Below are 22,852 nucleotides of genomic sequence, written 5' to 3'. Positions count from 1 at the left end.
TTGTTCCTCAACTCCCCTTTCCTCTCAACAAAGTGTCCCTTACCACCGCTGTCCTCCCATCTTGACTTGCACACATCTAGCCTTCACTACGTGCTTCCATCTCCCCTGTTTAATGGGAAGCTGTGAAAAGCAGGACTAGGTCATAGTTATTTTATAGTGAGAGTCTGTGAAGTGTGAGGGGCACAGGAAATGTCCTTTAGCTCATTGAAGACACAGGTTCCCTCAAGACCCACCCTAAGGACCAAGAACTCTGTGCTGGTTGGTGCAGGGCCAGATTTCTATACTAACAAATACTCGCTGGCACTCCAGGAAAGCCTCAGAAACTTAGGGGAGACTAAGGCCAAAGGGAGATGGCTAATAGAGGAACTGGCCAGTTTACTGGGTTGGTAGAGGTCTGCATTGGAAAACGTTAGTACCTAAAACCATTTTTATTGATTTTTTTCCCTGTTTTGGAACACTGTATATATTATTGTCCTGTATCTATTAAATAAATCAGTTTTCAAATTTGAAGACATTAAAGATATACTTTTTATAGTAGACAATAGATTTTGCTCAATGTAAGATAATCAATAGTACCCCACTGAACTCATCCAAAAACCAAAAAGACGGTTGCCATTTTATTTAGCCTGTGAACAGTTCAAGATGGTGAGTGCTCTGTTTGCTATTGAGCATTTAATAATTTTTTAACTTTTTCTTGGCCCCACGTGGCCTGCTTACACTGCCTTCCTTGGTGACAGGCAGTTGTAAGAACAGTACTTATTGGTCGTAGTTGTAATCTTTGATAACTTTAGTTCTTGGGAATACTAGGGCATTTACCTAGGTACCAGATCAAGTAACTGATTGATGATTGATTTTTGCTGGGCTAGGAATTGAACCCAGGGTCTCAGGCATGCTGGGCAAGAGCTCTATCCCTAAGCTATAACTCAGCCCCTGATTTATTTTAAATCTTACCCTGTAAGTATAGCACAAAAGGTCACTGTTCACTTTTTACTTGTGAATTATAGAAAAGGAAGATTTTCATTTCAGGATTAATTAATGCTGGTATACTTTGAAAAGACTTTATAAAAATTCAAACATGCATAGTGCTTCACATATTTTTAAAGTACTGTGCATTTCAAAAATCTAGAAAGCTATAATGGGTATGCCATTTCATTTCCAAAGACTAATCTACAAATTAATGACTTTATTAATAGTGCTTATTAAAGAAAAATTATAAGCTGTCCTATGCTTCAATACATAAAGATACAATTGGTTAATAAGATCAAAGGAAAGGCTAATTTTAAATTAAGGTTACACTAATCTCGTATTTGCAGAAGTGAATTTTGATCTGGTCAGAAAATATTCCAGTTGTCAGGTAAACTTTTTTCCTGGTGATTGACATACCCTAACGTTGCATTTACTGGCAATCATATCTGATTCTAGCTGATTCTACCCCCAACAAAGGAAAGTCGGATGCAAAATTATCTAAGAGTACTGCTTCTCAGGTTTTCATATGCTTATGAGTCACTTGAGTATCTTGTTAAAATGCAGTTTTTGATTCTGCAGGTCTGAAGTAGGGCCTGAGACTCTGCATTTTGAATAGTTCCCAGATAATTCCTAATAGTATTGCTGGTCCCTGGATCACTCTTTGTATAGCACGGAGTTAGCACACCTTCTCTCTCCATCTACTCTTGAGTTCAGCTTTTATAAGATTCTAAAATTTGATCTGCCCAGAGTTTACCATTTTATATGGCTTTGAGTTTCTCTTTTGGATTAAGTTAGGAGCTCTTCTTTTTCCATTGCTGATCACTACTTGAAAGTCATATGGACTTTGCCATAGGGCAGATTGAGGAAAGCCTATACCGGAATCCACGTGACTTGATCCAGAAATTTTTTTTTTTATTGGTTGTTCAAAACATTACAAAGCTCATGACATATCATCTTTCATACATTTGATCAGAAATCTTTCTGATGTATCTCTAAATTGAATTATTAGCAGTAATAGCCTCCTGCTTGTGCCTGAAATGAACTCCTAAAAATAGCAATGGAAGAGAGGTTGGTTATTTTTGGAAACACTGAAAATAGCTGAGAGCTGTGGTTTCTGAAGGGCACCCTCTCCAACTCAGCATCACCCTTTCCAACATGATGCCACTTCCACCTCTGCCGAGAAGGGCTCTGGGAACTAGGTCAGACCTGTACACACTGTCCAAAGTGTGGACACTGTTTTCAAGTGTCCAAGGTGATTTTAGTGTTCCATGGATCCCATGGTTTCACTAGATAATACTTTAAATGGATGTGAGCAAAGAGGGTGCCTACATACAATTAGATATGTTAACATAAATATCTCACCTTCTCCTAGAAATTGATAGACAATTCTCTGTTCTGCTTTAGCAACAGGAACAGGATCCTACCAACCTGTATATTTCTAATTTGCCCCTGTCCATGGATGAGCAAGAACTTGAAAATATGCTCAAACCCTTTGGACAAGTTATTTCTACAAGGATACTACGTGATTCCAGTGGTACAAGTCGCGGTGTTGGCTTTGCTAGGTAAGCATGCTGCCCTCCCTTTATTACACCAGCAGAAGCTCTGTTGAGTTATCCTACAAATTAAAAAAAATAATCAAGCAAATTTAAGCCAAGCTTATGGGCACCAGTGTAAATTTACATGTAATTTTTAAAAAATCTTTTGGAATTTCATTAGTATTCTTGAAACTGAGCACACATATTTGCTGGCTCAAGGCAAAGAAGTATTATATGAGCAATAATTCTGAAAGTGTTTGTGTCTTATGTTCTGATTAAATTAATTTTTAAGAAATTAAATTTCTTTAAAATGACAACCAGTCTCCTAAATTTCATAGATAAATCAGTATGTTTTTTTCTCTTTAGACAGAAATGTGATTCATCATCAATAAAGTGAGTTAATTAGATTTTTCAAACATTCATGAAAGAAAAGGATTTAACACCTAACTACCACATAAATTTAAATATCTTATAATTCTCACTTTAGTTTTTTAAGAAGTACTCCAGATATAACTAAAGTATCTTATTCCTCCATTTTATCTCTTCCTCCCCAGAAAGGATACTTTAGTGTAATCATTAATTTGGTTTCTAGAGAAAATGTATAAAACAGAAAGAGCTTTGATTTCCAGAGAAATTCTAATCCTAAAGCCCATTAAAAAAAAAAAAAAAAAAAAAAAGCTGATTTTACATGATACATTATTTAGGAACTTGTTAGTCTTCTGCAATAACAATGTCTATGTGTTTTAAATTGTTAACTTAGACTTTGGAAGAAAAAATGCTGACATTTTACTTTCATATACAAGACAGTCACATCCTGCCACAGACCTGTGTTATGCATAAAGCATTATTATTACATATTACTTTATATATGAGAAAACTGAGGCATAGAGGGACTTTTCCATCATCCACTAGCAGGCAAGGGCCATTAATTAGTTCTTCTGGCTTTTAGTCCATTGTTCTGTTAGGCCAGACAATTTTATAATAAAGCTAATATATCAGTAAATAGTAAGTCACCAGGGCCAGCATCTCAAGTGCACACTTCATTGGTGATCTGGGTGGGACACCAATTGGCTCGACAACATCTCCTCACCTCCGTGGGTGTTCTTCTGAAAGCAAATCAGGGATACCTATCCAAAGACTGAGCCCAATTAAATGCTGCTGTTTTTCACATTGTCACTATCCATTAGAACTGAGGTGTAATTCTCTGGGTAGTTCAGGAATATGGTGTATTTTAAGTAGATTATTCTGTGTTTCTTCTATTGAAGAAATATAAGTCAAAGTAATTTAAATACCCAGAAATGTTTCTCAAATGTTTTTAGCCACCTATAGATATAAAACAAGTCATAAAGTTAGGCTTCAGCCTTTAATTAACTCTTCCAAAGCCAAGATGACAAAGAAGTATATAATTGACTTCACTAATTTAATTTTAAACCTGGAGCAAATGTAAAAGTCATGTGAGACACATCCTCTGCTTGACACTAGCTATTATCACAACTCTTTAGTCTGTCATTTCGTGAATACTTAAAAGGGAAGACCATGTTTAAAATAACCAATATTCTAACAAGTAGCAAATATACTAGTATTTTAAACTGTTGCTTTTAACTCAATATCATGACTTAAGAAAGCTTTTATACATTGCTTTTCTCAATTTTTCAACAATCAGAATATATATATTTGATATTAAACACTCAATATAATTTCTTTCTTATATGATCTAGAACATACTCTAGTATCAGTTTTTTCTCTGGAGAACTGTAAAAGCAACAGATAAAAGTATAAACTATTATATACATATATTTTTGCCTGGTTTCATTTGTATCCAAAAAGCCTAAAAGAATGTTTGTGCATGAACAAAACAAAATGAAAACTAAGAGACTGCTACATACTTATGAACTTTGTTTTCATAAATAGGATGGAATCTACAGAAAAATGCGAAGCTGTAATTGGTCATTTTAATGGAAAATTCATCAAGACACCGCCAGGAGTTTCTGGTATGTTCTCCAAAATTTTATCAGTAGTCATTTATGTAATATATATAACTTTAGTGCACGATGCTTCTTATAGTAAGAATAACAACTCTCATTTTGCTTTTTAAAATTTATATCTATATCAACAAATAAGACTCAAAAATTCAGCTTTTGCTGGGCACAGGTTGTCCAAGCGTTAATTGACGTGGACCCAGAGGTAAGGAGCTCTCTGACTTGTAAAGCATTGCAAAATCCAACCCTCTAATGCACCAGCCAGCTTTCATTCTACCGGATGGCCATCCTTAATATAGACTTCCCACCCTTAGGACATGTCCTTTGAGGAGCGTGACACCTTCCCACCCCATCAGTGCCTGGACTTCAATCCCCACAGTCTTTATGTCCATTCCACATTAGCCCGTTCCCCCTGTTGTTCTGCTCTCTGTTGTCCTTATCAAGAACACTACACTCAGGAACTTTTCTAGCCAACATCCCATTCAGTGTCACTCAGTCTCACTCCCAGGACACCTGATCTGAAATACAAAGACACCCTTTCATTTTCACTGTTGTTATGGGTTTCTCTTTACCCATATCTCATCCCTACAAAATCTGGTCTCCACTTCTGAGCACTAAAACCATTTCTTTAGTGACATCCTCAGATTTCTTGTACAGCAACCCTTGGTCACATCTGCTTGGAAGAACCATGAACTGGCATTGATCCTACAATAATCCACTCTACTGATCCTGTTACACCTGGGAAACTAAGGATTGACACCATGGCAGTTTACACATCTTCATTTGAACCAGACCCTCGGTACCACTGGTCCCTACTTGGCTTCCCTCCGCCTCTCCCAGCAGTATTTCTCCCTTTTCACCAACCTGTACTGTCCCCTAGCTAGCTCTAGGCCCGTGAATAGCATTGAGATCATCAGCTTACTACATCTTTTCAATATAGGGATCCACACCTACATCCACTCTTTCTCCTCTCCTTCCTCAAGGTCCTAAGGACCAAGGTTTCAGAGCTGTCTTTGGGATGCTGTTCCATCAGGGCCTTGCTCTGCCTCTCATTGCTTCTCTGTTCTGTAATCACCATCTCTGTATTTTACTTGTAATTACTTTTTTTCTAACAAAAATTTTAATTTTTTTATTAATAAAATAGCAGATCTCTGGTAAGACTAATCAGTGAGAAAGTGGGAGAAAATTCACAAACAATACCAGAAACAAAAAAATTGTGAGCATGACTACAATAGTCGTTTTTAACATCACAGAGTTCAGTGAACTACTTCATGCCAGGAATTTTCTGGAAAAAGATATCCATTTGTGTTTGAAATCGCTCAAGTCTGTGATCTTCAAACTAAAACTAAGCAGTGCTCCTCTCTAACTCATTCTCGTGTAAGCGTTTTTGAAGTGTGGTCTTCACTTTCTCACGTCCTATTCACACCTCAGCTCTCTCCAGTCTTCCCCTTAAGCTTGCAATTGAAATTCTTCTTGATAAAACTTATTATATTTGTTTGCTAGGACAACCAATAACAAAACACCATAAATCAGTGGCTTAAACAACTGAAATTTAGTGTCTCAGAGTCCTGAAGACCAGAAATTCAAGGTCAGGGTATGGCAGGGTTGGTTCCTCTTGAGGCCTTCGGGGGAAGAATCCATTCCAGGCCTCTCTCCTTGACTCATACATGGTGACCTCACAGCGTTTGCTTCCCTCTGAGTGTGTCTGCCTCTGGATTCAAACTTCCCCTTCTTCCCAGAACACCAGCCATGCTTGGATTAAGGCCCAACCTAACTAATGACCTCATTGTAACTTTGAAAAGGAGGTCACATTGTGAAGTATGAAGCATTAGGGGGTTAGGACTCTAATGTTTTTTGTTGTTTTGTTTTGTTTTGGGTGGGATCAGAGGGGCAACCCAATGCAACCCCTAATATTTACTTTGTGATTACCAAACTTGGGGACTTTCCTGGCTTCTTCCATGCTGTGTGTCTTATCTGTTGCATGAACTTTGAAATGTGCTGTCCCTTGCCTTTTGTTTCACTGATCTCTCTTTTCTTCCCATCTTGTACTCTTTCTCCTTTGTGGACTCTTGTTTCTTTTATCTGCTGTCAATTGTTGGTGTTCCCCTGAATTTCATTTTTGGCTGACAGAGTGTATCTAGTCTAAAGTTTTTGGTTACTGTTTATCGTAAGAGACTCTCAGATACTCATCTCTTGTCCTAACTTTTCTCCTGAGAATCAGGCTGCCTGGCCTCAGTCACCTTAGGTTCATTCTCTCCAAAACTAGACCAGTGCCCTCTCTCATTAAAGTTATTGGAACCAGTATCCACCCAGATACTCCAGCTGAAAATCCAGGACTGGATCCCCCCAGCCACCTGTGTCATCTCTCACACACAATCATTCAAATCCTTACAGTTTGTTTTGTTTTTCCTGTTTCTAGAATCTGTCTGCTCGCTCCATTCCTCCTATTACTGCCCAGTTTAACTTCTTACCATCTCACACCTGGGCCTTTTCAGCACTCTTCCTGATTACCTGTCCCGTTGAAGCTGATATCTCCCAAACATCTGCCTGACTGCAGCTGAGAGACTTAAAATGTATATATACTTCAGCTTCACTTTTGTGCTAAAAATCAAGTCCTCTCCCTCTCCCAGAAGAAAAGATACAGGATTCCAAGAATGACATTGCAAGCCAAAGGTGACTAGAGTCCTTCTTAGTCCATTCCCTGCCTTCTATTTATTTTCTTCCAGTACTGAACTACAGGTACTAGTCCTAGTGCATCACATTGCATCATTTCTTTTTTCAGTCTTTCTGTAGTTTCCAATGCCTCAGACCCCTTTGGTTCCCTTTCACCTGGCTGTCTCTGCCTCACCCTTCAAGACTGTTCACACACAGCCTGCCTTCTCCCTACAGGGGTCTCCTCTAACATAGTTGAGTTAGATTCTGTCTGCAAAGCACCCTGAGGATGCTCATCTGTGTCATTGCATTTACCAGGTTTACATGTGTCAATCCCGCTAAACTGGAAGCTCCTAGAAGTCAAAAACTGTTTTCTCATCTTTTTTATGTGCCTGCCCAGCACAACACTTGAACTGTGCTTAGCAATAACCAATGTTTGTTGGTTTTGAATAAATTCCACAGCATTATAACATCAAGACAGTACTGCCTCCTTACAAGTTAGCATATGGTAGGAAAATTGAGATGCTTTTTGATTTGCAGCCAGCCTCTAACAAGATGCCTGACAGCAGGGAGAAACTCTCAAAATTTAGGAACTACCTTACCTTGCTTGGAAGGAGGAGCTACTAGAATTTTTAAAATGGGAACAAAAAGGAAACATCTACTCTCCAGCATCTTTTCTCCTCTGTAATTTTAATCATCTTATCTTTAGTTGGCATGACACATCTCAGTTCTGCTTCCCAGTCTGTATCTCAGATCAGCAAGTCATCTTCAGTCCTTAGGTCTGTCATTCAAAACAGCCTCACTTTCCTGTCTTGCTTTAGGGCGTGCCCTAGGGTAAACGTTGGGTCTCTCACTGGGTTGGGTTGGGTAGAGGTCTGGAGAGTGGGTCTTTAACTATGCTACTCTGGCCACCTACTCATCAGAGTCTCCTAAGGGGAGTAGCCATATCAATTAGATTTATCCTAATACTCATGTGAGGACCCTGCCCTGGAGCTCACCTATGAACAAAGGAGGAATCTCTGGAGGTGAGCAACTGCAGGGGAACCTATAAGAACAGAGCTCTCCATTTGACAAACCTTGGCTTTTCCCCCACCCCACAGCGTATCCAGCTACCTCACCACATTTTATATGTAAAACTGAAGTTAAGTAGATCCAGTGAGTTGAACCTAACAGAAAGATTGGTCAGGCCCCACTTCTAGGAAACAAGCCCAGAGGCCCTATGGAACATGTGTCCTGGTTTTTCACTCAGGACATGCCAAGAAGCATTGAGGTATTTTGAAGTTAGATGAATGCCAGCCAGGAGTCATTGAAGTGATTAGTTTCTCCAGGGCTCCTAGTGTTCAGTATTTATCCTCCCCTAGTTCCAAGGTTCCATCTTTAGCTGGATGACTGATGATGACGATTAGGGATTCACTTTAATTTTCTGTATCCAGTTGAGTTTCATTTCATAGAGGAACTAATTTGTAAGTCTGTGCAATACCACAGGCTACATTTGATCTTGTAGCACTAAAACCTGACAGCACGCTGTTTCTGTGGATATATCTGAAGGTGAACTGCCTGCAGGCACTAGTTTAGAGCATAAAGTACAAGATCTGGAGGATGCTGTTCCCAGGAACTCAACCCCCGTGAAGGAGCTTCCTTGTTGTTAAGTTAGTTTTGTTTTCCCATTGACAATCCTTGATTGAAAGAAAAGGAAAGTGAAAGGGATGTTTTTAACCTCCACCCAAAAGCAAGAGAACCTTGTGTGAACCTGAACCCTGCAGGTCAGACCCTCCAAGTTAATCCCCTGTGCCCACTGGCTGTTCTCTACTTCCCCCGAGTCATCCCCTGCACGCTGGGGACCCCCAAGCATTAGTCCCTTTGAAGGGCTGCTCATCCACTTACTTGTGAGCACTTCATTTTCTCAGTTCCTTCTTGCAGGCAGCAAGGAAAGTTGAAGGAGAAAAAGCATCCAGAACACATTAATTTTGATGTTGAATCAATCTAGATAGTTCTCCCAGTTTCTTGAGTGAAGTAAATCTCCAGCTGCCACAGATTGAGGTTGGACAGGTTTCTTATTTTCTCCAAAGAACTTAACAGTATCCATTGACTATTTTCTTTGAAGTGGGTTCACAGATTGCTGGCCATGTCCTTTCAAGGAGAAAAAAAAAACTTCGATTTCCAAACCACATGTCAATGATGGTAGGAACCTATACACCACTGTAGCTGGTAGAGAGCAGTTTCTTCCAAGTTCTGCCAAGTGGCAGTGGGGCCCAAGAAACAAATTCCATATAGGTTGTATCACTGTACAATTTTGCAGTCAAGCCATTCTCTATGTTCTGAATCAGGTCTTAATTTCAAGCTCTTTTTTACAAAAAAATAAAATAAATATACATATATATTTATTTATATATAGTAATTGTAGTTGGACACAATAACTTTTTTTTTAATAATTATTTTTTAGTTTTCGGCAGACACAAAATCTTTGTTTGTATGTGGTGCTGAGGATTGAACCGGGGCCGCACGTATGCCAGGCGAGTGCGCTACCGCTTGAGCCACATCCCCAGCCCCACAATAACTTTATTTTATTTTATTTATTTTTATGTGATGTTGAGTACTGAACCAGGGCCTAGGTGAGCACTCTACCACTGAGCCATAACCCCAGTCCCAATTTCATGCTATTTCTAAATGCTTAATGATCTGCGCTGTGTTTTAATCTTGGTTCCCAACTAGGTTGCAAGTTCTTAGGGGCGGAAGCTGTGTTTTAGGTTTAATTTTGTGCATTACCCTGTACCAGCAGAAGTTACCATGTAGTTTCACAGAGCATTTTCATGTAGATATCATCTCGATAATTATGACTATTTTGAGGAATACTTTGGATACCTTCTGCACATCAGTGAGGTTGAACTGCCTTTAGGGTAAATTTGAAATGTACATTGCAAAACTTGGAAGCACACTCTTTTGGAATTCACCTTTTTCCAAAAACAAGTCCCCAGTACCCACAAAGAATTTGAAAAAGTTTTCAATTTCTCTAGATTCATTTTTTTTTCTGTACACACAACATGAGAATTATCTTTGAATGCTTGTCAGTTTATTAGATACTGTCCTCTCCTCTCTTATTACTTGAATGACTGCTTCATAGCTTCAGTTTCTCCATGGAATGCATGTGAGTAGGATCAGCACAAGTAGATGAAAAACAAAAATATTAGCAGGCAAGAGTAAATTGAATGAGTCTCCACTTGAATGTTTAAATAATATAGGCTCATTACTCGGCAGACATATCATTTCATAAATATAGTCAGAGGATGGTTTATTTAATGATGCATGTTGTTTAGCTGGCATAAGCAGAATTACCCGGGATGGTTCCTGTCAGAGTACTTGGATTCTTGCATGTTTGGCACTTCGCCTATGACATTGGAGCCAAGTATAGAAAAGAAACCCACTTTCCAGAGACGCAAGTCACATCCCAACATGGCTCTTGTCCTGATGTGCTGGAGTCCTTGGAGAGGATCTGCTGATCTTGATTCACTGGTGGAGGCAATCAGTGCCCCAGTTAGCACCCAGGTCAGAAACATGCCCCTAAAAAAAAGGAAACCCACGGGCTGGGGTTGTGGCTCAGTGGTAGAGCACTCGCCTAGCACAGGTAAAGCACTGGATTCAATCCTCGGCACCACATAAAAAATAAATAAAATAAAGATATCGTGTCCAACTACAACTAAAAAAAAAGGAACCCATCTTACACACAGTCCCCAAAGACACTTTCTGAAAATAAACTGAACAGTGAACTCAAGGAAGTCTCTAGAAGACTAAGTGGAAGGAGGTCAGCTGCACACATAAGTAGTCACTTCTACATCACCCACCTTCCTGCCAATACACCGTTCATACTCAGGTGACATGGCTGGGTTTCACCATGGCAGCCGTACACACCCTGCCACCCAGCCTGAGGCATGGTGCACAACGTGTAGTGCATGTTTACACTTCTACGAAAAATCTAAGGTTCCACACCACAGCTTTTAATGCAGTCTGTTTCCGAAAGGCTTTTTGAAAATCTGGTGCTTTCATGTCTGGTGTTACCTTATTTGAAAGAGGCTTTGTCTTTTCTTAGAGCAGATGCTTCTTTAAATGTACATTACAGTTTGTTGAAGAAAAGGATTGTTCATAAGATGTCTCCTCTTTCCTCACCCAATCCCTCTTTGTTCCCTGAAAATGTTGGAGCATTGTTCTTTATTTTGATTTGCCTTGGTTTTGAGTCAGGGATGGTTTGCAATAACTCAGATTTGCTTAAAAAGTTCCCAGCCAGGATGAAGGGACCCACAGCTGCTTTTTCACACAACTTAGGTTCATTCCATGGAGATTTTCAATAACTACTTAATACTTGCTCAATAAAAATTCCATTGTGAGGAAATAATATCTACCAGTTTTCCACACAGTGACTGTTAGAAACAAGGCTGGAAATTTTAGTTACATAGAATCAGTGTCCAAACTAGGAAACGTGGCCCCAGGCAGAAATAACATGGTCACCATGATGATTCAGGTATTTGTCTAAAAATGCACTTCCAGTACCTTCCTGTAAGACAGAACAGTCTCTGGGAAGATGGGTGGGTGTGGTGTGTTAGCTGGGACTCTCCCAGACCTGAGAACAGCCCCATCACTCCATCTGCCCCACATGTCACTGCCCCCACTTCCTCAAGACAAAGGCCCGCAGTGATTCAGCACTGCAGGAGACGGTGTGACTGCCATCTCTGGGAACCTCTTCATGGCTTTAGTGGAGTCAGGATAAGTCTGTGTGCTAAAGGCAGAGTGTGTTTCTAAGTGTCCTGTCACCGCGCCCGCAGGAGCTTGTTCGATTCTCAGTGTCGTGCTGGTGTACACTCTGCCGCAGTGCTCAGATCTGGCCTGCGTCTTGATGGCGCTCCAGTGAAGTGCGGATGTGACGGCTGGCAGGCCGCGTCCAGTCTTGAGCATGTTCTGCGTCTGTTCTCTGTGTTCCTTTGACTTTTCAGATTGGGTATGTGCCCACCTGAGCTTGACAGACACACTTGCCCACAGTTCATGGCTCTCTCTATAGCGATCTTATCAGGGCATGTTCCCCTGCCAGGAGACAGACAGGTAATGTGTGAAGGAAGAATTACAATTTTAGGAAAAGGCCTAGAGATGTTTCAGAGGTTTCTGTTGTCCATCTGTTCCCTTAATATTCATCTTAAGCATTGCTACTGTGTACAAACAGAAAATTCTGGCAGCTCTCAAGACAAAATATAGTCAGCCCTCTCTATGGTTCCGAACACACCAGTTTAGCCAACTATGGATTGAAAATATTCAGGGGGAAAAAAAAATTGCTTCTGTACTGAACACATATAGACTTTTTCCCCCATCATTATTCCCTGAACAATACAGGGCACCAGCTATTTACGTGGTATTTATATTGACTGGAGTGTTATACATCATCAAGTAATGATTTAAAGTAAAGCAGAAGATATGCATACAGGAGAAAGAAGAGGAGGCTGATCCAGGCCAAAGCAGAGAATGCCACTCAGCTGCCAAGTTAAAAACCAAGTTAAATGCATTTTGGGTGTTATTGAGAAATTTGCGTTAGGCTGAGTACCATACGTTAGCATTATCTGTGGCACACACTAGAACCAGTCCCTAGCAGATCCTGAGGGACAGGTATACTTGAAGATATGTGCCATGCCCCTGGTACCTGTAGGACAATGGGATCATACTTCTGGGACTGTAGTCTTGTCACATCTCCATCCTCACCCACTGTTACAAGAGAGCAGGGTCTCATGCTCACGTGGTGAGAGGTGCCCTTCAAGGGCTGCTCTAACAAGGAATCATTGCCAGGAAAGCAAAAGTGCCAAAGAGTCCTGGGTGGCCAGTGGGGCAGTGGCTGTCTAGCAGACCCAAGCCTCAACCATATTCTGTACCATAGAGAGAAAGCTTGTTTTAAATAGTGATAAGGGACTACAAGGAGAGATTAGCAGTGTGTCACTCCCAGGGGACATGAGTGCCACGCCAGGTTTGTGATGGGCTGCCCTCAGAGAGCTGCTATTACCATCAACCACACCCAGCTTTATCAGACTCTGACAGTGAGGAACAGTAAATAATGGAGGAATTTTATCAAAGCACAAGGATCTTGGTGGAAGATGTGGGGGTTTTCTAAATGGTGTTTGCCCGTAATTTCATCCTTAACTGTAACTTGCACATTTCTTCATTGGAAGAGAAGCAACCTAGCCAGCCTGCTAGATGCCTCAGAATCAAATCCGGTGGATGGCAAGCCAGTTCCTAAAAACTTCTGAACCTTCTGAACCACAAGTCCCTCAACTGACAGTTGATCTTAATAATTCAAAAGTGTTGAGAGGAGCCAACATTCAAAAATTGAGCTCCTCCAATTGATGCAGCAATAACAAGAATAGCTGAAAACTCATTGAGACACTGTAAGCATTTTGGGGGAAGGGGGGGGTACTAGAAATTGAACCTGGGGGCTTTCTACCACTAAAATACAGCCCTAACCCTTTTTATTTTTAATTTTGAGGTAGGGTCTTCCTAATTTTCCCAGGCTGGCTCTGAACTTGTGATCCTCCTGCCTCACTTATTCTAAGCACTTTTTATGTTAATAATTTCAATACTTTGAAGTAGGTACTATTATCCACATTTCATAGATTTTGAAACCAGAGACATTAAATAATTTGCAGAGGCATAAGGGAGGAGTGGGAAGATGGCGGCGAGGGGAGTGCATTACCCCCGTGTGCTGCTTCACTGTGTGGGAGTATGACAAGTCAGGACGGCTAAAGGATATCTTGTTAGGAATTTCCAGCAATAGTGGGGTGCTCCGGAACCTGGAGGAAGGATTTCCATCGCACGAGGATCGGCTACGGGGACTCAAACGCGAGAGGTTTGTCGCACGGAGGGTAACTGCTTATTCAGCAAATCGCCCCGCGGCGAAAGTCTGCAGTGTGCGCTGGGATAGAGACGCAGGGTTACAGCGCTGCAGTTTCTGCCAGCCGCGCAAGCACCGTACTCAGGGCTGAATTCTGGGTTCCAGACGGGGGAAGGAAACGGTCCTTCTCGGTTCTACACACCGGTCAGTCCACAGAGGAGGCCAGCAGCCACCATCTTGGTAAACTGACGTCACGTCCCCTGTTTTCGACTGACCGCAACTCATTCAGCCATAGATCAGGTAATTCCAGGCTACAATTCGCCTGTGGCTTGCAAACAGATTGCTAGGGTTCTGCGCCTGGGTGCTNCCACAGTATTCTTTTCTTCTACTCTTTTCTTCTTTTAGGCTGGATAGCAGTAGATAAGGTTCTTGAGGTTCCTATTTGTTCCCCCATCCCTTAGGAGACCCAGTGGCTACACCAGAACACCAACCTGCTCTAGTCACTACCTACATTTCTTATCTGGAGCCAACGTAAAATACCTGCAATGAGGGCCATTATCTCCTTGTGACCTCTACCAGTCCACTGTCACCCTGTCCTTCTCTCCAACAACCTTGTGCACAATAGCGTCTAGCCATTATCTGGCACCATGGAAGCTGAGTGGAATCAAAGAAGGGGTAGGGGCCCCTTGATACTCCTCCTTCTCTTCCAGGAAAGTCTCAGGAGATCTAAGGCAGGCATCCCTCCAGCCAAATTTCCTTCCACTTATCCAGATTTCTTCTTTTCTTTCCATGTTTTGCATGTAATGATCTTCCCCTCTATTTTTCATGGCTTTCCATGAAACTAACTTGTTGACATATAGACTATATATTCTCAAACATAGATTTTTAAAAAATTTTTTAGGCCAAACCTCCACAGATCTTTGCCCAGTGATTTGTACGTTTGGTGAATGAATACAACTAATCAATTTTCACACTTTAATTACCCCAGGACACAGAACAAATCTTCAAATGAGAAAAAGGTATGCTATATTTGTAGCTTCAATCTGATATATAGCCAACTTGAACCACCCATAAAATAAGGGGGAAAAATTCAGAGTAGTCCAGTTTCCTATAGAGTGTGGCAGTATAAAATAAACTTGCCAGGATTGAAGAGAAAGTTCTTTAGTTACTAACTTAATCTTCTACTCTTCCTCTTTTCATCAGTATTTCTATTTTAAATAGTTATCAAGATCCCACATCTTGAATGCATAAAGAAATTGTGGTACATATACACAATGGAATATTACTCAGCCTTAAAGAAGAATGAAATTATGGCATTTGCAGGTAAATGGAGAATATCATGCTAAGTGAAATAAGCCAATCCCCAAAAAACCAAAGGCCACATGTTTTCTCTGATAAGCAGATGCTGATCCACAGTGGAAGGGGGGTAGAGAATGAAGGAACTTTGGATGTACAGAGAGGAGTGAGGGGAGGGGTGGGACTGTGGGGATGGGAAGATAAAATGAAACAGACATTATTACCCTATATACATGTATGATTACACTACTGGTGTGACTCTGCACCATGTACAGCCAGAGGAATGAGAAGTTATGCTCCATTTGTGTACAATGGGTCAAAATGCATTCTACTGTCATGTAAAACTAATTAGAACAAATTTTTTAAAAATTTGATCTCACATCACTTCCTTAAAGAAAATTAAATAATGGGGATTTCAAGCAATTGTTCTACAAATCACCCCTTTCCCCCAAAGTGAGTTAAGCCTTCAAATTAGGAAGAAATGCTTCAATCCTGTTTGATATGGGAGTGGAATAATAAGAGAAAAGGGACATGGGAACTACTCTGTGATTAAGCAAAACAGGAGGATCCAATACCTTCAAAGAACTAGTCAATTCATGTAACCACTCTTGCCTCTTGAAGAGGAAAACCTGGGCTGGGGATGTGGCTCAAGCAGTAGCGCGCTCGCCTGGCATGCGTGCAACCCGGGTTCGATCCTCAGCACCATATACAAACAAAGATGTTGTGTCCGCCGAAAACAACTAAGAAATAAATGTTTTTTTAAAAAAATTCTCTCTCTCTCTCTCTCAAAAAAAAAAAATTAAAAAAGAGGAAAACCTAATAAACCTGACTTAAATGAATGAAAGTTCTGACAATGAAATAAAGCAAAGAATAATCTGTTAATACATATACTTAACTGTTTCTAAGGAAGAAAACATATTAAAACTAGAGTCACCCTTTCCCTGCATGTCCAACTTCATAAAAATATTTTCTATGTAGATTCTCATGCATGGGTCCCTTCAAGACAAAATCAGCAAAAACAGTAAGTCATTCCAAGTCTAGGACTCTAATGCCCATCAAACAAAATGAATTTTGTAGGATACTACATAAGGAGCCTGGCACATATTTCATCAATGATGCTGCCCTCTGGTAATGAGTTCATTAAGAGTTGTCAGCTGAGATGTGATGTCAGCACTGTCCCTGCTTATCACACAACCCTGGGCAAAGAACAGAACCTTTCCACATTTGGCTTGGCATCTGCAAAATGTTAATAATAGAAGAGTGTTCATGTGAATTCATCAGTTAATGTTTGCAAGATTTAGGGACATGAATACCACTTCAGCTATTGGTGAGTCACAATAAGTGAATTTATGCCATTTCAGACTTTTCATCACCATGAAATGAAGTACAACTGGGTAAGTCGAAATAATTAGTGAAGAAAGTCCTAAAATTGTGCCAGGAAGATGAAGACAGATTAAGAGCAGGCAGCACTATGGTGACATACATGAAAAGCACAGCTTACTTGGAGAGAGAGTGTTTATGAGTGCTACCATGCATAGTAAACAACCCAAAACAGACAGCATTTAGCTTTTATGGTCAAAGTGTCTAGAACTCTGTCACAACTATGTGTTGGCAGAGATAGGGTTCAGTAAAATCATGGGAAAAAAGTCGAATCAGTCAAAACCAATTCAGCCTATATATGTTAATACAACAGCATGTTGTATTAACTATACTTTTTAGCTTATTAAGCAGGATTTATTATATAGCAAGACACAGAACAAATCTTCAAATGAGAAAAAGGTATGCCATGTTTGTAAGCTTCAATCTGATATACAGCCAACTTAAACCACCCATAAAATAAGGGGGGAAAATTCAGAGTAGTCCAGTTTCCTATGGGGTGTGACAGTACAAAATAAACTTGCCATTACAAATCTGCATTAAGCTTCATGGCAAAAAAGCAGCACATCTCCAACTGAGACTTTTACTTAGAAAAATTGGGAAGCAAAGGGATAAAAACGTTAATCCAGGTATCTAGGTTGAAAGGAGAAGCTGAGGGCAGAGACCAGGGCCTTTCATAAAATTAGTCGTCTCTATTTCTAATCCTCATTAACATAACTGTGACTGGATCTGCATTCTTCTGGCCCAAACCCTCATAGATTTTCTTTCTTTGTCATCCTCACACTCCCTGCTTCTTTCTTTTTTTCCTTCCTTTTGCCCCCCTTTTTTTCCTTCCTTTCTTCCCTCACTTCCCTTTCCTTTTTTCTCTTCCTTCCTTTTTTTGTCCAGAAACTTGTCTTTCCCTGTCTTTTGTCTAGAGATGCATATCTTTAATTGACAATTATACAGCTTATTCATTTTCCCTACCCATTGCTTTTCCTTTCCCTTTCTCCAGGGTATTTCTAGCATCCCTTTAAGGAAGAACAATGTGTATAACGACTGGGCCATTTGATACATGGGAAATTTACTCATATCTCAGGATATACTGAAAATCTCCAGATTAATCTCATCGCCCATGGCAATACACAAAAAAAGCCACTTAAAGTCATTCTCTAATATCACCCTGACTCCTTGGGTAATTATGCTGAGGGCTGGATAGGATAAATAAAATGTATAACATCCAATGAAATATGATTAGGTAGTTTAATGTTCTCCTTTTGAGACGATCAGGTTGACTCTCAATTCCAGTGATTACAATCCTATTTGGCTTTACATTATCAACAATCAGGACATGTTTGGCCTCTGTCATGGGGAATAAATGCCCACCGGCAGCACCAATACCAAGCAGTTGCCACAGGGACACTACTGAATTTTTTTTTAAATGTATGCATAAGGGGGAAAACCCACAAAGATAATCATATTCCTTAATAAAAGAGTCTCATCAAGGTTCCAGGATAAGAGTCTCATCAAGGTTCCAGGATGCAATATTTTTTCCTACTTTCTTAGATATGCTTTAAGTGGAGATTACTATGCATATAAATATACTGTATTATTTATATATAAACTCATTCCCAGTCAAAAAAAAAAATAAAAATAAATAAATAAATAAATAAATAAATAAATAAATAATTTGCAGAGTCGCTAGCTCATAAATTTCAAACTCAGGGAGACTAACCCTGAAGCTAGTGCCCTGACCATCATGCAGTACGATCAGATTGACAGTGATCTTAAAAAGATAAATAAGATACAGAAATGTTCATAAAGTGTTATAAGAATAAAGAAAACTGGGTACAATAGCACATGCCTGCAGTCCCAGAGACTCAGGAGGCTGATGCAGAAGGATCTCAGATTCAAGGCCAGCCTCAGCAACTTAGCAAGACCTTAGCAAGACCCTATCTCAAAGTTTTTAAAAAAAAAAAAAGACTGGGAGTGTAGCTCAGTGACAAAGTGCCCCTGAGTTCAATTCCTAGTTAAATAAACAAACAAGCATGACTCCTTTTCAAATGGAATACTATGTAACCATTGTCAAATGACTGTATAACAAGATAGGGAAAGATCCACAATAGAAATGGTAGAAGAAAAGTATCTGTCATCACAAATGTGAAAAATAATTATAACTGCATAGACTTGGAAAAGCAGTAAAAATAGAATATTAAAATATTTATGGGGGCAATAGAGGATATTGAGTTTTTGTTTACTATTTAACATGATTTTATTATTGTCACATCGTTCTTTTAGTGACCCTTCTTTGGTGGGTTGGGAAGTGAGGTGAAAGAACCAAAATCGAACCATACAGAAATGAAGCTGATATGAAAAAAATTCAAAATGTTACTCTTCTCAACCTGAATGGTAGCCAGCAACACTGTGTAAGGCATAGTAAAGGAGGAGAGACCAAATTCCATCAAAGCCCCCCTTGAGAGAAGTGTTCACAGAGAGAAAGTATAGCTGTGCCCATTGGGTAGGACAGAGGGGCTAAAACAGGAAATGGTGTTGTTCACATAAAAAATTAATCTTAATAAATTAATATTTATTGGTTCCTTAGGTTGAAATTTTTACCAGGTAGTTAGTGAGGCGTTTTTAAAATAACATTATCACAAAGAAAGCTAATGATGGTTGCTGAGTGATCTGGTTTTCCAAAATTGATGGAGAAACTTCTATCGAGGGCAGTTTACATTTTGCAGAATGTTAATTGACATAAAATACTACATAACTAGAAAAAAATGGTACTTTGGAAGGAGAGGTCATTCCATCTGTTAGTACTGTCGTGTGTGATGATGAAATACACAAAGACCTCACTTAGGACAGGCTGAGGAAAGGTCCATTTCAACATCTGAGCCCAAGTCACTGTAGAGTCTGAGCCCAAAAGACAGGTTAAGGAAACTGCAGAGATGTGCAATCAGGCATTTGTAAAATATCATCCCTCTCTCAAGTTTGGTTGAGGGCATATTGAAGAGTCCAGTAATGCCATGATCTTAGATGGCTTTTCAGCGGATACTACCTATGATCAGTGTTTGCATCTGAGGTGTTGCCTTGGGCTTCTCACAAGTGTGCAAGGTCACGGTCACACCATGGTTGTCAGGCTTTGGGGATGCATGTTCCTGTTGGTTCTGATGAGGAAGAAAATAACTTCTCTGTTGGTTGATGAGAAAAAGAACCTGACCTGAGAGACCTCATGTGATATCTGAGGTTTACCCTTATTAAGGGGAAATTCAGCCAAGAACACTGTGCATATTTAGCAAAATAATCAATTTGGGGTAGTTTATATAATTTTTATATCACTTTAATTTCAGGAATGTGTCTCAAATCACAAATCATGTTAGAACTCTTTGCAATTATTGTTTTGAACAATGAAGAGTTGCTAATATAGAAAAATGACCATGTTAGAGATTATCACAGGTGCTGGGTATATAGCTCAGTTGGTAGAGTGCTTGCCTCACATGCACAAGGCCTTGGGTTCAATCCCCTGCACCACCACCAAAATAAGAGAGAGAGAGAGAGATTTTCACACACTAATTTTGCGAAGTTAATATACCCAAACTTTGCTCATAGCCCTATTACTAGTATTTATGGCACTTCCTGTTCTCAGTATCTGCCTTCTAAAACACAACCAAAGAGGCTAGCTGGAGGATCCCTCTGTAGAATATGCCAACATCCCACACCGTCTCCCTTCAGCCTGTAGCCTGTACATTAGGCTCCCAGAAGCAAACTTAAGACATCCCCTCATTTTGAAGGAATCATAGGAGAGACTGATTAACCAAGATCTCTCAATTTTTAACAAGCTTGCACACACTGAAAAATAAATGGCTTCATGGCACAGATCTGGGTGTTTTGTGCAAAAATCTAACTGAACTCCTCTTATCCTTGCTTAGCATCATGGTGTCAGATAAAATAAATTAAGCCCATTTGCCACCTACAACACCTATAAGTCTTCACCTAGTTTGCTTTTCCAGAGCACACAGAGAAACATTAAATTCCAGGCATGCATTCTTTCTCGTCACACTCTCCAAGTCAATGGAGCAGCAATTGTGAAAGACAGACAGCCGCTGTCCCCACGTCAGTACTTTGCTTCCACATAACATTTCTATTTAGAACAAATCTCTCTAAAAACAGTACTGTGTCCTGTAAATGAATAAATGGGTTTTCATAAGATCGGAAATATTCTCTTCCCCATTAAACTGCATGCCCCCTGGAGGCGAGAACTCAGATCTGCCACTGTACCACTGGCTCTTGTGTCCCTGACACATAGTAGGGCATTAAAACTTCAACTGATAAGGAGACCAGAGAGAATTTTGATAAAAGAAAAAAGCTGTTAGAATTTTATATTGCTTCACAAGCAAGACTCGGGCACTCCTAGTTCACTGAAACAAGGAGCCAGCAACATGTAAAAACTGGGTCATTTCCACTGGTTACAGTCTTTAAAAACAAGAAATTTGTTTGGCCTAAGAGATACCTGCCAGTACACACAGTTTCCACTACTTACCTTTTTGCTTTTAGAGGAAAATAACATATCTTAATGGCAGCACAAAAATCGGGTGGTAAATATAATTCATTTTTGAAAGATTCAACTACATCTTGTTCCATGTGTTTCTGTGTGTGTGTGTGTTTCATTTTAAATGCCATATGTATTTGCAAACATGCCCTTACTACATATTTTAGCAGACTTCATTCTTACCTGAGATCTGCTTTTCTCTGACAGGACAGAATCTAGATGAAAACCTATTAGAAGCACATTACATCCAAATAGGGACATTGGCCATTTATTTAACAAGTGAGCTTCAACATGCACCAGGGTCTTGCTACCAAACTGCCTTCATTCACACCTGCCCGCTGAGACAGCCCAAGGGAAGCTTCCAGAATGAGCAACCTGGTCACTTTCTTTCCCTGGAAAGAATTATACTAATCGAGGAAAACAGTTTGTATCAATCACTGAGCACAGGAAGCGCTTTTTAAAAATTAGTTAAATTTCAGTCTAGGAGCTAGTTTTTATAAACCCTCTAGATAAAAGTGTCTGTCACGGCAAAGACCCACAAAGTGCCAGCTCCACAGAGTTTATTATACTGTTTTGCCCTATAGGAGTAGTGTGGAAGCAAGACCTTATAACCTTAAATATCATCGGAGAAAACATTCTACTATGAGGCCCTTTCTAGATGTGCAGAGAGTGAGATCTTGCCTTTCTTCATCTGAGTTCTTGTTCTGTCCATCATTGTCAAGTGAGGCCACCACCACCACTACCACCACCCACCCCACCCCCTGCCACACACACACACACACATACCTTGCACTTTCAGGCCTGCACTTAACACACTTTCACATTGACCCAGGAGCTTGAGGAGAGTTTCAGTGCTAGAATTTTAAGTAGCATTTGCCCACAAAGGTGAGTAACTTTGAGGGATTCCAGGTATAAAAAGTCCTTATTTGCAGAAGATTTTGTCCTTTATTCCCTCCTACTTGGATGCTATATTCTAAGCCCTAGTTTCTACCTGTCCCTTAATGACCCTGTAGTAGAATTAATATCAGTGATTACAAAACTTTCTTGCTTCGTTGTGTCTGTTCACCGTCTGTAATTGGTAAAGGTAGAATTTCTAAAAACACAATTTTTTTTGAAAAGATAAGTAGTATGGTTCATCTGTATTCTGGGATTTGGCTGCAGTCCATCTTCTATCATACCCAATTTGCCTTCTATGGAACTTCCATATTCAGGAAAGCTCGGGTGGAGGTATTGGAGACAAGAAGGTAAACAAAGGAACACTAAAATTCTCACCAGACACCTAACATTTTTACCCTGAATAACTACTACCTGAATTAGTCCATTTTTCATTGCTATAACAAAATGTGTGAGGCTGGATGACTTAATAAAGAAAAGAGGTTTATTTAGCTTATAGTTCTGGGGATTCAAAGGTATAGTGCCAGTATCAGCTTGCCTCTTGTGAGAGCCACATGATAGGTGGTATCGCTACGTGAGCATTATTATAAGACCAAGCCAGAGAGCAATTCAGGGTTTGGGCTTGCTCTTGTAAGAACACAGGATTCTGCAAGAACTACCTCCACTCCTTCTTAGGTTTGACCTAAGGACCTTCCTGTGCGCTTCACCTAAACATTGCCACACTAGAGACCAAGCTTCCATCATGTGAAATCATATCTATTTAAGAAAT

General features: G+C 40.0%; 1 protein-coding gene and 1 non-coding gene across 6 annotated transcripts in view; both read left to right on the top strand.

Annotated features, from left to right (window-relative positions):
* Positions 1-22,852, top strand: part of Rbms1 (RNA binding motif single stranded interacting protein 1) — a 129,737-nt gene that overhangs the window by 92,184 nt on the left and 14,701 nt on the right. For all 5 annotated transcript variants that reach the window (XM_048812364.1, XM_015479228.2, XM_015479226.2 and 2 more), the window contains exons 5-6: positions 2,371-2,528; positions 4,413-4,492. In XM_048812364.1, coding sequence (XP_048668321.1) covers positions 2,371-2,528; positions 4,413-4,492 — 238 coding nt within the window. The remainder of the gene's footprint in view (positions 1-2,370; positions 2,529-4,412; positions 4,493-22,852) is intronic.
* LOC125619502 lies at positions 10,558-10,688 on the top strand. The gene has a single exon (XR_007351053.1). It is a non-coding gene; the product is annotated as a small nucleolar RNA SNORA3/SNORA45 family (small nucleolar RNA).

Source organism: Marmota marmota, unplaced genomic scaffold (assembly GCF_001458135.2).
Source record: "Marmota marmota marmota unplaced genomic scaffold, marMar, whole genome shotgun sequence".
In the NCBI taxonomy this organism is placed as follows: Eukaryota; Metazoa; Chordata; class Mammalia; order Rodentia; family Sciuridae; genus Marmota; species Marmota marmota.
This window is presented reverse-complemented; position numbering and strand designations above follow the sequence as displayed.